Source organism: Gigantopelta aegis, chromosome 14 (genome assembly GCF_016097555.1).
Source record: "Gigantopelta aegis isolate Gae_Host chromosome 14, Gae_host_genome, whole genome shotgun sequence".
Taxonomy (NCBI): Eukaryota; Metazoa; Mollusca; class Gastropoda; order Neomphalida; family Peltospiridae; genus Gigantopelta; species Gigantopelta aegis.
In genome coordinates this window covers 14,587,811-14,603,997 of record NC_054712.1, presented here as the reverse complement: position 1 = coordinate 14,603,997, position 16,187 = coordinate 14,587,811, and the positions used below count along the sequence as shown (strand labels likewise).

General features: G+C 37.1%; 1 protein-coding gene across 4 annotated transcripts in view; it reads left to right on the top strand.

Annotated features, from left to right (window-relative positions):
* LOC121389489 overlaps window positions 1–3,393 on the top strand; it is a 140,600-nt gene extending 137,207 nt beyond the window's left edge. For all 4 annotated transcript variants that reach the window (XM_041521141.1, XM_041521142.1, XM_041521143.1 and 1 more), the window contains 2 exons: window positions 911–960; window positions 2,488–3,393. In XM_041521141.1, the coding sequence (XP_041377075.1) occupies window positions 911–960; window positions 2,488–3,176 (739 nt within the window). In that variant the 3' untranslated portion in view covers window positions 3,177–3,393. The remainder of the gene's footprint in view (window positions 1–910; window positions 961–2,487) is intronic.
* The last annotated feature ends 12,794 nt before the right edge of the window (window positions 3,394–16,187 follow it).

The following is a 16,187-nucleotide window of genomic DNA, read 5'->3' as shown; positions in this document are numbered from 1 at the left end:
TAATTAGGTACCGTGAACACCTCGATAATCCGCACAGTATCCTCAATATCATCATTTTACTAGACATGTCACTTGACCATAAGTAAAAGGCCTCTTCTAAGTTTTGGTTCTTAGCATTTCTAGCTCGTGAGAATGACGCTTCATCCTCAGCAATGTTCAGCCATTTTTCTTTATTTTGAGTATGTCACCAATCGTTGATTTACTGATTTTATGACCAAAGCTGTCTCCAAATATTTGGGCATACTATCCAAACTGGCTTTTCGATTCTTTAGTTTATGCTGACATATTCCTCTTATATCACAGGCTGTTATTTTATGATATTTTCTTGGGGGTGGGGGGGGGGGGGGGGTTGGCTAGCTATGGCAATAAAAAAGTGATTTGTGTCATAATAACATCCCTGGGATACTAAGCAATTTCCAGATAATAACTGTTGCTCAAAATGTTATTACCAAGAAGAGACAATTACCTTTTATTAACTGTTATAAAAGGAAACATTAGCTAGCTGAGATGAAGTATGTGAACACTATGGAGCCATGGTTTACACAACACCTGAGGTGTGAAACCTTGCAGCCATGTTGTCTCTGGTGCGGCGAACTCGCGTCAAACAATTTGTAGTTCAGTTAAACGAAGCAAATAGTTATTTTTAACATTTTGTTTTGGATAATGACCATTCAATTTCTGAATCTGAATATCTGGATTAACAAACACTTTTACAGTGTTGAAATGTTAATTGTGATGTTCAGATTATAGAGGTCTCATTTTTTCTTCAACTCACTAAACAAAATTAGAAATTGTTATGTCCCAAATATGTAATAAACCTGTTGCTTGGTTGTTTCAGATTGTTACTCTTGCTGATTGGTTGGTTCACATATAACTATGTACTATTACTCTTTTTCATTGGTTGTTTCAGGTGTCCAATCATCTGTGAAGAACGGAGTCACATCTATGAAACTGCTGAAGGTAAGAAAGATTGTTGCAGAACAACTTTGGTGGTATAGTGGTTCAGATTTAATGCTGGTAGGTACTGGGTTCGCCTCCCGGTTCCGGCTCACACCCATATGGGTAGATGACCACATGGGTAGATCACACATGGGTAGATCACACATGGGTAGATCACATATGGGTAGATGACACATGGGTAGATCACACATGGGTAGATCACACATGGGTAGATCACACATGGGTAGATCACATATGGGTAGATGACCACATGGGTAGATGACCACATGGGTAGATCACACATGGGTAGATCACACATGGGTAGATCACACATGGGTAGATCACATATGGGTAGATCACATATGGGTAGATGACCACATGGGTAGATCACACATGGGTAGATCACACATGGGTAGATCACACATGGGTAGATGACCACATGGGTAGATCACACATGGGTAGATGACCACATGGGTAGATCACACATGGGTAGATGCAAGGACACCACACTGACTTTTCTTTCTAAACACTAGCAACTAGCAACTAACCACTTATCCACTGTCCTAGACAGACAGCCCTGACAGCTGAGGTGTGTGCCCAGTGCACACAACAGAGTGCTTGAACCTTAATTGGATATAAGCACTACAAATAAGTATATATTAATGAACATATTGTTGTTTTCCCATGATACCCTTGTGTTTCAGACACAATCAGTGGTACAGTTTGAGCCAGTGCAACATGACTGGTATATCAAAGGTATGTGCTATCCTGTCTGGGATGGCGCCTTGCTACTAATGGAAAAATGTAGCGGGTTTCCTCTTTAAGACTGTCAGAATTACCAAATGTTTGACATCCAATAGCCAATGATTAATAAATCAATGTGCTCTAGTGGTGTTGTTAAACAAAACAAACTTTGGTACAGTCTGAGATTGTGCCGATATGCCTGAACCTTAATTTCAAAGTTTACCTAAATATTATACTTGTTCATCATCTGTTTCGTTTACATATACATAAAAACAAACTCAAAAATTAGTACAAATCACAGTTATTTCATCTACTAGACTAGAAATAATATCCTAAACATCAAAAGAAATTCTGTCTGGCCCTCAGGCGAGACAATTCCTGAATAAGCTGAGTATGGGCAACTGACGACAGAACTCATGTTTTACAAGGACTAAAATCAAAACTTGTTCATTTCAGAATTTTATTATTCCAAATGATTAAATATTAAAGTAATCCAGGTTTGGGTTTAGCATGCACAGGCCTCTGAAATTTGCGAGAGCCATAGTTTCGTTTGCGCATAGTGCGCATAAGTATACGATGTAGTCTGCGTAACCTATTTTTCGTTCTCGAATTGAATTTATGACATCATTTACATGTGCATGATGGGTTACCTAAAAACAAAATGGGTTACCTGAATTTGTTTTTGCGTAAACCCATAAATGATTTACGCAAATCTTCAGTTCTCAGAGGCCTGCTGCACAATGGTAATTTTTGTTTACTTGTGAATGACTTGACGTTTTACACACTCATATATTTACTTTTCAGATATCGATGAAGTGGGAGAACTTGATCAAGACCGAAACAACTGTATTGAAGACGGCGGGACGAGAATGATCGAGTCTGAATACGAGGAAATCCGCGACTGTAAGGCTCGCAGCAAACAGTACGAGGACGACCCTCCGAGGTACACCGACATTTTTACCGACAAGGACAAACTGGCGCAGCAGCTAGGGCAGAAATTGGAGGGGGACTCGTTCGAAAGGGCAACAGCCCCACCTTTAGTCTGTGAGGACACTGAGCTAGTCAGACAGGGTAGTCAGAACGCAAACACTGATATTCACGAGGTGCTCAGCGGAACGGCCCGCATTCTCGAGTCGGAAAACAGTGTGCAGTGCGCGGCCATTATCGAAGGCAGCGCAGAAAAGTCCTACTATAACTGTGCGGTGCCCGAGGTTGTTCCGTGTTCTATGCAGCAGGAGACTGTGTTACAGAGCGACGATTCGGTGATTCTCGGCGAAGATTCCAAACCACAGACTGTGGATTGCTCAAACTATGAAACGCTGAATCACCCCAGCGCGGACGAGGGACATGAGTACGAGAAGTTGGTGGATATTTCCGAGGCCGATAATGATGTGTGCAAGTCTAGGTCAACGGAACATTCTCCGTGTGAGGTGGACACGACTCCGCAACCGACATTGACAATGAACGGTCATATTGAATCAGCCACGTGTTGAAAAACAAATTTCATCTGTAGGTCACGTTTATTGCAGGGCTTGAAATTAACACTAATTTGAAAAAGATTAGGACAAGTTAATTTATGGATCTGCTAACAGAAAAAGCCATAAGCCTTAAAGGAAACATGTCACGTGACCTATATTTGGCACCAACCATGTACAATTAATTATAAATTGAATCACCTAAAAAAGAAATTTACAAAAAATTTATTACTTAAAATATCTCCATTAAAAAAAAAACAGATAGCGGAAATTGCCGATCTTTAATGAGCAGGGCAATCACGAGGTCCATGACGTCAGAGACACGTCGCTTGATCTGAAGCCTTACACTTAAAAGCATTAGTCCGTACCATGCATAAAGAATCTAAGACTTGCACAGCTTACCAAAACAATGAGTGTTCGTTCGCAAAACGTTTTGCCGTATCAATTTGAGCTGTTAGTAAATGAAGAAAGACACACATTTACTTACAACAGTGATACTGAAGAAAAAACGGATAGCGAGTCGGAGGGTGGAGAAACCGATGGTGCCAGACCAGGCCGGTCGACCAATTTACAGCCCGGAGCCCGAAAGTAACCCGGAGACAAAACCAAAACTCGGATGCTAATGCCGAGGTGTATACTGTTCATATTTAGCATAAAGATACACCTCGATATGATGTATTTAAATATGTAAAAAAATATAAATGTAGGACAAACTTTTTTTTTTTTTTTTTTAGAAAATATCGCATTTTTCATGTTCGGGCTGTACATAATGAAATCTGTATGCACAGTGTAAACAAACGCTCTAATTTACAAGGCACTTCACTTTCATTAACCTGACTTGTAAAACAACATAAATGACTTGAGAGTATAACCAACTTTTTAACTAAATATATTTCAATTTGCATCAATAGAACGAAATGAGGTTATAGTATTTTTCTCTCTTAAAAAAAAGCAGCATATTATTAGGCCTATTGGTAGGGTGCGTTAGAGTTAAAACGACCACTCACGATACCCATGTGATAATTTTCTTTTCTTTGGTACTACGTAATTGGTCAGTTTTGTAATTTTAGATGGGAAAGTCTACTTAATCAAGGGTTTTACAGCATTATTTACAGTAATGAAGCAGGGCGGCGACAGGTTACGCCACAATACCCTGTGATCTTAAAAAACTGGCAAGTATTTTGTACGTGTCTAGATAGTGGTAATCACTTACCTGGTCGATACCCTGGAACATACACCTGCCAATCAGGAATCACATGTGCAGGCCACGGAAAGAAAGGACCAATTAACTAAAACAACACTCCGATTCTCAAGTCAGCCTGTGGATGAAACATAATAGTTATTTCGACACCGACAGTAGTGGTTTATTTTGTATTGAACTTCGTGTTACTTTGGGGCTTCGGGCGATGAGGAACGTTTTTGTGACGTACTCCGCCCGAAGATTAAAATCATTATTTAAAAAAAAACATATTTAAATACATCGTACTGAGATGTATCCTCATGCCAAATCCTATGTTTGTATATGCCATATTTAATTAATTATTGACGTTTCCTTCTTCGGACGGTGAATACAGATTTTGTTATGTAGGCCTAACATGAAAAATCTCTTCTTTTTAAAAAAAAGAAAATCTACATTTTTGTTTTAACATATATAAATACATCATGCTGAGGTGTATCTTTGTGCCAAATATGTACAATGTACACCTCGGCATTCGCAATCGAGTACTGTTTTTGTCTCTGGGTAACGTTCGGGCTCCGGGCTGTAAATACTAAAATAGGCTGACACCAAAGTACTATGCGGTGTTGGTGTCCAATCTTTTGTTTTGTGATAAAATACACGCATCTTTCTTCAGATACAATCCTTTGGAAAACCGTAAAAAGACAATCCCGATCGTTTAAACTGTTTATTTTTACACCCAAAGGCCGCGCAGTACGGCACTGCTGGTCTGAAAAGATCGTAAGGCCCTTACTCCATATATAAACAGTTAACAACAATGGAATAGTACAGCGGCTCTGACGTCACTTCCCTTTTTTCCCGAACACTCACCAATAAATATGCATAAATCGTACTTTGATACTGATTGGCATAATTTCTTCATTTTAAGTTAACTACGCGTATTTTATTGTTATAAACTTATTTGTATATTATTTTTATATCATTTTGCTTTTAAAATGAGCTATAATATGGTCTCGTGACATGTTTCCTTTAAGACTGCTTATAATTTACAAAAGAGGTAGAGAGTATTTTGGATGTATAGAATGGACATTTATAATTATGTTCCATTTATTATAAACTAGGCCTATGTTATGAAGAAAACCGTACTCTGGTATAGATTTTATTTATGTATCATACTATAACAGAGATAAAATATAGACTAATTTTGCTTTAATTTGTCAAATCATTCTTTGGAGCATAAAATACCAATCATTCCAACTAAAAATGTAATTACTTATTGAATAATGACAAGGTGGGGTTACGATTCAGGATTTATTCCCAGGGGGAACCAAAAGTACAGGATAAAATAGAAAGATGACTCTTCAAAATAATTAAAATAATTACAATGTTCATCATTTTGTTAATTTCAATCCCTGCATTGTTGCTGTTGCATCATCATAATAAGATGTACTCTGTCCGTGACAGGAAAACTTTCATTACTTGTGGAAAAACAGGACCTGTATGTATGTGAACTGAACCGATAGAAATTTACTGTTTCAAATGTTGTCGCTGATAACAAAGTGGATTTATTTATTCTGTTTGGAGTTCTAGTCAAATATGGCTTGATTTGCTGATCGGTGTGTGCACCAATGTATGAAAAAAATGAAAAGAAACCTGATTCAATACAGTCTTGGACCAAAGATAGTTTTCAAAGTGTTTAGGTCGTATTGCATCTGTTATATGTCTTTCACTCTGACAGCGAAGTAAAAATTACTTGTATAAATTAATATTGCCAATTTTGGTTTAGGAAAAGTGTTAATTTAAAAATGTCACTGACGTGTATTTGTTGTTTTAGCATCACTTTAAATTAATTGCACAAAGCGACACACTTTGCAAAAAGACATACATATGTAACTAAAAAGCTTCAGAGTTCATGTATTATTTTCACATTTTAAAATATTAAATAATGTGTATAACTAGTTAATTTCGGTGGCAGTTGTTCAATTAGGAGAATTAAATTCCTTGACCACTTAACACTAATCTTTAATACTGAACTGGTTTCTTATGAAGTGTTAAGCTTGAAGTATTCATGTTACAGGATGAACAGATACCAGTCTGTGTCAAATGCTAAAACTCGTCTGTTCTAAAGTAAACTCGGTTCTGAATATTAGTCTACCTTTCCAGGAACCACAAGAGAGGATGTGTTTTTAAAACTCAACTGTTCTAAAGTAAACTCGGTTCTGAATATTAGTCTACCTTTCCAGGAACCACAAGAGAGGATGTGTTTTTAAAACTCAACTGTTCTAAAGTAAACTCAGTTCTGAATATTATTCTACCTTAAATTTCTAGGAATCACAAGAAAGCAAGTGTTGTTAAAACTCAACTTTTCTAAAGTAAACTCCGTTCTGAATATTATTCTATTTTAAATTTCCGGGAACTACAAGAAAGCAAGTGTTGTTAAAATTCATCTGTTCTAAAGTAAACTCTGTTCTGAATATTATTCTGCCTTTCCGGGATCACCAAGAGATCATGTGTTGTTAAAACTCAACTGTTCTAAAGTAAACTAAGTTCTGAATATTATTCTACCTTTCCGGGAATCACAAGAGATCAAGTGTTCCACAATTTTATTTATGTTTACAAAACTTTTGGACAAGCGTACTGGAGTTCAAGAAAGACTTTAAATTGGATTTTTATCATTTCCATTGCCTTGGCTCTTTCTAGATTGGATTTTGTACAGAATGTGTCCTCGTTATCAACTTGATTGGCCTACATTTGAAGATATATATTTTTCACATCCCCTATCGATATGTGTATACATGTATATGTACAAAGTACATATATGTGGCAGTTGTGGTCTCCAGATGTTTGTGGTGTACGAACATGTTACGTGTGTTTGTTATCAGACATATTTTTGCTCACAAAACATTATTAATATTATTACAGAGGAACTTTTCACTGAAAGTCCCAGTATGCTGGCATGATGGATAATTAATATGGCTTACGTACGTCATCACATGATGATACTTGTTGAACATTCCAAATGTCTGTATAACGTTTCAAGTGACTGTACCGCTTTCGGGTGTCATGTTTTTATATTCTTCTCTTGGCTTAGTTCAGGGGTTTTTTAATATACTACAGTAGTGTACTCGCAGAGGTTGGGGTTTCTTGGAGGAACCCATCCAACGAATGAATGAATGAATGTTTAACAATATCCAATACCAGCTATATTTGTCATGCTTTTTATGAGTTGTTAAAACATTTGTTCATTCATTCATTGCAGGAAGGTGGGTATGGTTTGGCTACTTATACACATAATCAAAGAATTACACAAAACTTTAAAATTAGTAAATATGAAGACAATTGGTGGTGGCTTTATTGTCTCAGTATGTTAATATGTGTGATATAAAATATCACGGGAAGCGGAAGGAAGAAAAAGTCTTGTGAAGTTTTCACCATAACGAGATATTTTTCATGAAAAAATATTTTGTCCGAGTACCATGCCTATAGAGCTGAAATCTCGTCCAACATAACCCAAACTCCTCAAACACTAGTGTAATACTCGTCAAACTCTAGTGTAATATTCCTCAAACTTTAGTGTAATACTCGTCAAACACTAGTAATATTAATGCTAAACTACATGTATACATGTACCATCAGTATATTGTGAATCATGAAATAATAAAATAAACATTTTAATATTATTTAATGAATTTAGTGAGGTCATACAAAATAGGTGATATTGCATGATTTTCTAATGAAAAATCTTTATATTTCCTGCGTAGTACCAGTATGCCAATTATTGTCAGAAAAACAGAAGGCTCCATACTGACTCAATTTGGATGTCAGACTTGCAAATATGTACGGGCTGCCATTTTTGTAGGGATCGGGATGTGTTTTGCCTGAATTAAACGAAAATGCCCTAATCTGGATAACAACATTTATTCATATTATCATTACTACATAAACAGCTCTATAGGGCTGAAAACGAATCACTACACATTTTTACCTGGATTACAACTAATTTTGAGGTTGGAATGATGGAAATGCATGATAAAACCGTCTCAGGTTAGCACATTTTGCTTGAATATCTCTATAATTTTTTCCCAAATTTGAGGTTTTGCTCCAGCACTAGTGGGGCAGTTGCCCATGTCTCGTACGCTAATGCATACTTGCATCTTAGATTTAGTGTTTCCATTTTCCAAAAAAGATTCCGGTAGGGCGTTAGATAAGATGAAGATTTTATCATTAGTGGCTGTGGTTGTAGACACAGGACCCATGAGAGATTATTGGCAGTATCGAGCAGGGATAGCTGTAGGCAGTGAAATAAGGAAATAGTTTATTTAACGACGCACTCAACACATTTTAGTTACCAGCAATCATTATTGTGAATATTATATGGCGTCGGACATGTGGTTAAGGAGCAAACAGATATTGAGAGAGAAAACCCGCTGTTGCCATTTCATGGGCTACTCTTTTTTGATTAGCAGCAAGGGATCTTTTATAGGCACTATCCCACAGACAGGATAGTACATACCATGGCCTTTGTTACACCAGTCATGGTGGTGCACTGGCTGGAAAAAAAAATAGCTCAGTGGGTCCACCGATGGGGATCGATCCCAGACCGACCACACATCAAGCAAACACTTTACCACTGGGCTACGTCTCGCCTTTGGCAGTATGGAGCAGGGATAGCTGTAGGGAGGGTGTAGGGGTAAAACGAGAGCCATTCAATCTTAGCTGTAACTCCACATCAAAATGAGCCACAAACGTACACACTGACTTGTTGATGATTTTGTTATTTGTTACAGTATGGTTTGTCATTTACCGGTAGTAGTATTTTGTACAATTAACAGAATCACAAGCTAAAATAGCCGATGATATAATCATGCATACATTTTTCTCGCGAATAAATTACCTACAATTTTGGTGCAGTGGGTAGCAGGTGATTTTTTTTTATTTCATATGCTAGTTCTAAAAATGTACCGCTTTTTGCAGGCTGCTATTTTGAGTTTAAATAAAAAAATTATTTTGTGGATGGTGGGTATACTAAAACAATGTAGCCCGACATGTTAAAATATCCTTCCCAAGTAGTTGTGAAAACTTTCACATGGTCGTTACTAACGTCAGTCAACCAGTTGTAAAAAAAAGGTGCTAACAATCGCTTTCAGTAAATGGTTAAAAAAAAAAAATTAAGTTATTAATTAAATCTTTTCACAAAAAGCATGTTTATTTAATTACATGTATTGTTCATGTCATATTGATATCACATTTTTTGACAGTTGAGCGAGGGGTAAACTGTTGGTGGGGTGTGAGGGGGACCTCTTTTTAATCATGCTTAATGAACCAACTTCCAATGAATCTGGACATTCTCGGATCCAAAAGTGTAGAATTGGATTACAAATAAAAAATATGTTTTCTTCTTCTTTTATTTATTTATTTTTTGTTTCTTTTTTGTTTACCAAACTATGTTGTTGCTTTTGTGATACAAAAATTAGTAAATAGTAAGACCTGTGGTAATCTATCCACCAAGTGTATTCAAATGTGGTATGACCAGCTGGCTGCTAGAGGGTATAGTTAAAGTCACGTTACCTGAACGACTCTACTTGGCAGCTTATTGCTACCAACACAGAGACAAAAGCAGATTTTTCTTTTGGTTTTAATCAGCGGAAAATGGCAGGGATTAGATTTTGTTTTACATGTACAAGCTTGAAGATGTCTAGGAGGTGACACATTATGCAGTTAAATGTTTAACACCAGACCTTGCCATTTATGAGGAGCCATCACTCGCTCCCCTGGGACTAGTTCAAGGAGAGTGATTTTTACTCCCCTTAAACTGAATTCATATCGTAATATCCCAAGACTCCCCATAATTTAAATTCGGGGAGCAGTTTAAGTTATAATCACTTTCCTCAGGGTTTTTTCTTGGATAGTTCTGTTATATAATCTTAATTTAAGTTTTAAATAATTAGACTTTACTATATTAAGCATAATTTTTAATTCATTTTTTTTTTTAATAATTTTTTCAGTGCATACAATGTAGGAAAAATTGTGATTCTTTTTTTTAAATAAACTTTCTTGAGTTATTGTTTTTTCAGGTATATGCACTAGCTGGTAATAATCATCTCATTATTGTTTTGTTGTTTTCTTACCTGTACATTACGTACCTGTATGTTCAGTTTTTAAATTACCGTAATCATTTCAATAAATCCATGTTTTAACTGATGACCTTCAAGGTCTGCATATATTACATGTATGTTAATAATGTGCAATTGATTGTTTTGATTGAATGTCTACTGCCTGTAAAGTGGATGGCTTAAAAATAATTATTAAAGGTGCCATGTTTACACATCATTGTTTGTGGTTTGTTGTTTACGATGGTTACTAACGATTACTAGCTTAGAATCTAATCAATTTGTTATCAAAAATAAAATGTATTAAAGTTACATGTTCTTCATGTAAACTAGAATGTATCAAATCTTTAATGGAAAACTATGCATTCAAAACATTTCTTCAATGGACATAACCCAACAGATTGGGGGTTTTCTCATTCCAACCAGTACACTACAACTGGTTAAAGGCTGTGGTATGTGTTTTCCTGTCTGTTAGACAGTGTATATAAAAGATCCCTTGCTGCATTAGGAAAAGTAGCAGGGTTTCCTCTGATGACTACATGTCAGAATTACCAATGTTTGACATTCAATAGCCGATGATTAATAAATCGATGTGCTCGAAGAGGTGTCGTTAAACAAAACAAATTATGGATATATTAGGTCAGACATGGTTATGGATCAAATAGATGAAAGAGGAAACCTGCAGCTGCCACTTATTATTGTCAGCAAGGGATGAGTTATGTGCACTATCCATACAGGACAGTATATACCACAGCCTTCGTTACAACAGATTTGAAGCAGTTGCTGGAACAAGAAATAGCCCAGTGGGCCCACAGACGCAGATCAATCCTAGACTAATCACACACCAGCCTCTGTGGCGGCGTGGCAGGCCATCGGTCTACAGGCTGGTAGGTACTGGGTTCGGATCCCAGTCGAGGCATGGGATTTTTAATCCAGATACCGACTCCAAACCCCGAGTGAGTGCTCCGCAAGGCTCAATGGGAAGATGTAAACCACTTGCACCGACCAGTGATCCATAACTGGTTCAAGAAAGGCCATGGTTTGTGCTATCCTGCCTGTGGGAAGGGCAAATAAAAGATCCCTTGCTGCTAATCGGAAGAGTAGCCCATGTAGTGGCGACAGCGGGTTTCCTCTCAAAATCTGTGTGGTCCTTAACCATATGTCTGACACCATATAACCGTAAATAAAATGTGTCGAGTGCGTCGTTAAATAAAACTTTTCTTTCTAGACTAATGACACATGCAAGCATCACTAGGTTATGTTCTGCCCCTCACACCATGGGAGGTTTACATGCTAGTTATACTGGTATTTGCAAGTAACTGTGATATGAAAGGATGAGATGAAAACCAGTCCGGTTGTTTGTGGGTGCTCACCTTCCTCAACACAATACAGGTGTGTGTCCAGTTGGGTGGGATTTTTTTACCACCACTAGAGCACATTAATCATCCGCTATTGGATGTCAAACATTTGATATATTCTGACATACCGTAGTCTTAGAGATGAAACCTGCCACCTTTTTCCATTAGTAGCAAGAAATCTTTTATATGCAGTTTTCCACAGAAAGGAAAGCACATACCACAGCCTTTGGCCAGTTGTGGTGTACTGGTTGGAATGAGAAAAACCCCAATCAGTTGAATGGATCCACCAAAGTGGTTCGTTCCTGCAATAAAACCACCTCAGGCGAGTGCTCAACCGACAACTAAATCTCACTCTATTGTGTGTAAAGTGCAGTGAAGTATTGTGAAGCAACAAATGGTTGTAAATAAAAACTAGAAAATCAATTCAGTGTAAAATGTAAATATTTTATTATCAAAATGAGGTGAAATGAAGAAAAGAAAATGTAAAATATGGTTATGAAAAATTTAATAAATTGAATTAATATTCTGTTAAATGGCAGTGCTCAGCACAATTCAAAAAAAATATTTTTAGCACTTAGTAAAAATGGTGCACTATTTTTAACAAACATACATATGTTGTAATACAAAGTTTTCTGTAAACTAGAACCATGAAATCACAAGCCATAATTATTTTTAATGGTATAATTGTGAAAACAATGAAAGCATTAGACTAAAAAACCTTTTTGTAAACACTAATGTCCAATGTTTTGTTTAATAATATATTTCATGATATATTTCTTAATTCTTGTATACTAGTAGTGTAATAAATAATTTATCTTCTATTTTGTTATTTAAGCCCCAGTCTCACATACACAAATTATACCCCGAATGTCCAGGAATATACACGATCCTATGCAGCCCCGATTGCTACCGATTTTTCAGCAAGATTTGCATGATTCGGCTTCTTTCCCGAACTGTGTACAAATGCTCATGACTGCTGCAAGAACTAATACGATACCATTACGATTTTGAACTCGATTCATTACAAATCGGCACGACCTACTACGTGTCCCCTAGGATGCCTTCCTGAATACTCTATGAATCATGATGATTAATGCAGAAAGCGTCTAAAATCACTATGACATGCTTACGAATCCCCACGATTGCTACACGAATCAGTGCAATTGCCTCAAGAACCAGTACGACTTCCGCAAGACGCCTATATGAAGGCTGCCGAACAAGCCAGATTTCATTCGACATTCTGCCTGCAAGCAGTGAACATCACCATGCCACTCTTCAAGAAGTCAGCAACCGACCGCAACGGACGAGGGAAGAACCAGCGTACCCGTGGAGAACCAGAGGCAGAGAAAGAGCCAGAGGTAGAGAAAGATCCGTCAATAGTCGTACGAATACCCCACGTTTAACCACGAATATCCCGAATGCGTCTATGAACATACTACGGTTACGCACGATGCCCTCAAGAACTCATAAGACTGAGTCACGATTTCAATTTTATTCATGATTACTCCCGACAGTTTTGAACATGTTCAAAACAGTCGGGAGTAGATCCAGAACATTCAAGAATACTGACAAAAGGCCAGGAACCCCCTACGGTCTCAGTACGTATACTGGGGCCCATTCAGAATATAATTTGTGTATGTGAGACTGGGGTTTAACATAGTACGTCATAAAATTCCATGTCCATGGTGGGTTAGAAAGTCTACAAAGTTACTCCCCCTAGTTTGAGTTTGTCAGATCACAAAGTTCTCTTAGGCTCTGCTAGACAACAAAGAATCCTCTTTGTAAGTCTTTTTGCATTGCACTGCGAGATTGCAGAGTTGCAAGAGTTTAGTGAATTAGGCCCCAGAACACTAGTATTTTTCTACTTATAAAATCTTTTTTTTTCTTCTGGAGACAGGTCAGACAGACAGACAGACAGACAGTTTATTCAGTAAAAGGCCTCTGGCCCAAAATGCAATTAATTTACACAATTTAAGAGCATATGTTACATGATTTAGTCACATAATGTTCTGCCATTTAATTTTATATTATAGTAAATAGTAAGGCAGTGCATTTATAAATATTCAGTGTAAAAAAAAGAAATTCACCATTCATTCTCAATCTAAATACATAGTCTAAGAATATTGATAAATTTAGTTTAAAAAAATTGTTTTGAGATGACATCATATTAATGAAGATATTTGTTAATGGTAGACCAGCATTTACTTTCACAAAGGGTGAATTGTACATATTTCTCAAATAAGTATATTTTTTGCATACAAATAATACATGAGCTGATCTTCAATAAAAAAAAACCTGGTTATTATCTTGATAAAAAGTGCATAATCTTCTCTTATATACAATATTATTAAATTTAGCAGTATCTACACATAAACCAAGAAGATACAATTCTAGCATATCCATCCAGAATGTTGAGGATGGACAGATCTGATTACATTCAGAATACAGTTGCAAGGATGACATCATCTGAGAAGTGGTAACTCACTAGTTACAAGTATAAAGTTTTTTGGTTTAATGACACCACTAGAGCACATTGATTATTGATCATCAGTTATTGGATGTCAAACATATTGTTATTTTGACAGTCACAGAGAGGAAACCCACTACATTTTTCCTTTCCATTAGTAGTAAGGGATCTTTTATTTGCACCATCCCACAGACAGGATAGCACATACCACGGCCTTTGATATACCAGCCGTGTTGCACTGAGTTACAAGTATAAAGTCACCATCATTTCATTATTTTCATGCTTATATCCAATTACGGTTCAAGCATGCTGTCTTGGACACACACCTCAGCTATCTGGGCTGTCTGTCCAGGACAGTGAGTTAGTTGTTAGTTGTTAGTGAGAGAGAAGAGTGTGTAGTGGTCTTACACCTACCCATTAAGTTGTTAAAACTCGCTTTGGGTGGGAGCCGGTACCGGGCTGCAAACCCTGTACCTACCAGCATTATGTCCGATGGCTTAACCACGACACCACCGAGGCCGATCAGCATCAACTTCTCTCATTATCACTAACCAGTAACCTCTGCCTGGACAGACAACTCAGATTGCATATAGCTGACAACAATGTATTCAGGATAGCACAAAAAAAACCCATACTAAGCACTAACCATGGCTAGTCTGCTCATGGGACGGTTTTTGTTTTTTTAATGACACCTCAAGAGCACATTGATTTATTAATCCTCAACTGTTAGTTAAAGTTTATTTTGTTTAACAACACCACTAGAGCACATTGATTATTATTCATCGGCTATTGGATTTCAAACATACAGTAATTCTCACACGTGGTCATCAGAGGAAACTCGCTACATTTTTCCTAATGCAGCAAGGGATCTTTTATCTGCACTTTCCCACAAACAGGAAAGCACATACCACGACCTTTGACCAGTTGTGGTGCACTGGTTGGAACAAGAAAAACCCAACCAGTTGAATGGATCCACCGAGGTGGTTAGTCCTGCAATGTAAGCAACTCAAGCGAATACTCCCAACTTGGCTAAATCCCATCCCCTTCAACTGTTAAGATTCAAACACTTGGTCATTGTGACTTAGAGGAAACACACTACATTTCTCCATCATCAGCATGGGATCTTTTATCTCCCACAGACAGGATAGCACATACCAAAGTCTTTGGGGCACTGTTTAGAAACTAAAACTCATACAGCATAACTTCAACTTTAAATATTGAAATAAATGAAATGATGAGCTGTGTCAAAACTTCACGTCACATTTTGAATAAGGCCAGAAGATGAAAAGGTACACTGTGTATGTTATTTAAGAAACAAGAAAGAGAACTTTATATTCTCAGTAGGAATAAGGTAGAACCAGGCTCATAGGAACCAAGAGTAGGGGATGGAGGGGAAGGCTAAATATGGATAGCTGGTTACTGTCTTAAGATACCGGCTTTATCCTGTAAAGGTTACAATGGCGAATGCAGCAAGGCTCTGCCAAGCTGCATTCACATTCAACCTGAGCAGGATAAAGCCGATATCTTAAGACAGTAGCTAGTTATTTCTTTGATCCTGCAATCCTACAGGGATAGTCGGAAAATAATTATTGATTCCATTTTTGTGTACGCAAATGAAGTATCGTCAACCTAGCAAGGCATTTGCCATATGACGTCATACAAGATACATGACGTCATTATTTGTAAGACGCTAGCTACATTCTGTCACATTCAAAAAGTGTTTCTAAACTCCAATTCGTAAACAAACATAAGTTTTGTATTGTTATCGCAAAACTAAAATTTATTTGCATTTACTGTACTAAAAAATAAAGTATGTTTATTGAAAATCTAATCTGAAATACTCCAAGTCGAGTCGGGCTTATGTCACGTGACCTATATTTTTGGTCACTGAACAAAAATATAGAGATTTATCTAGTC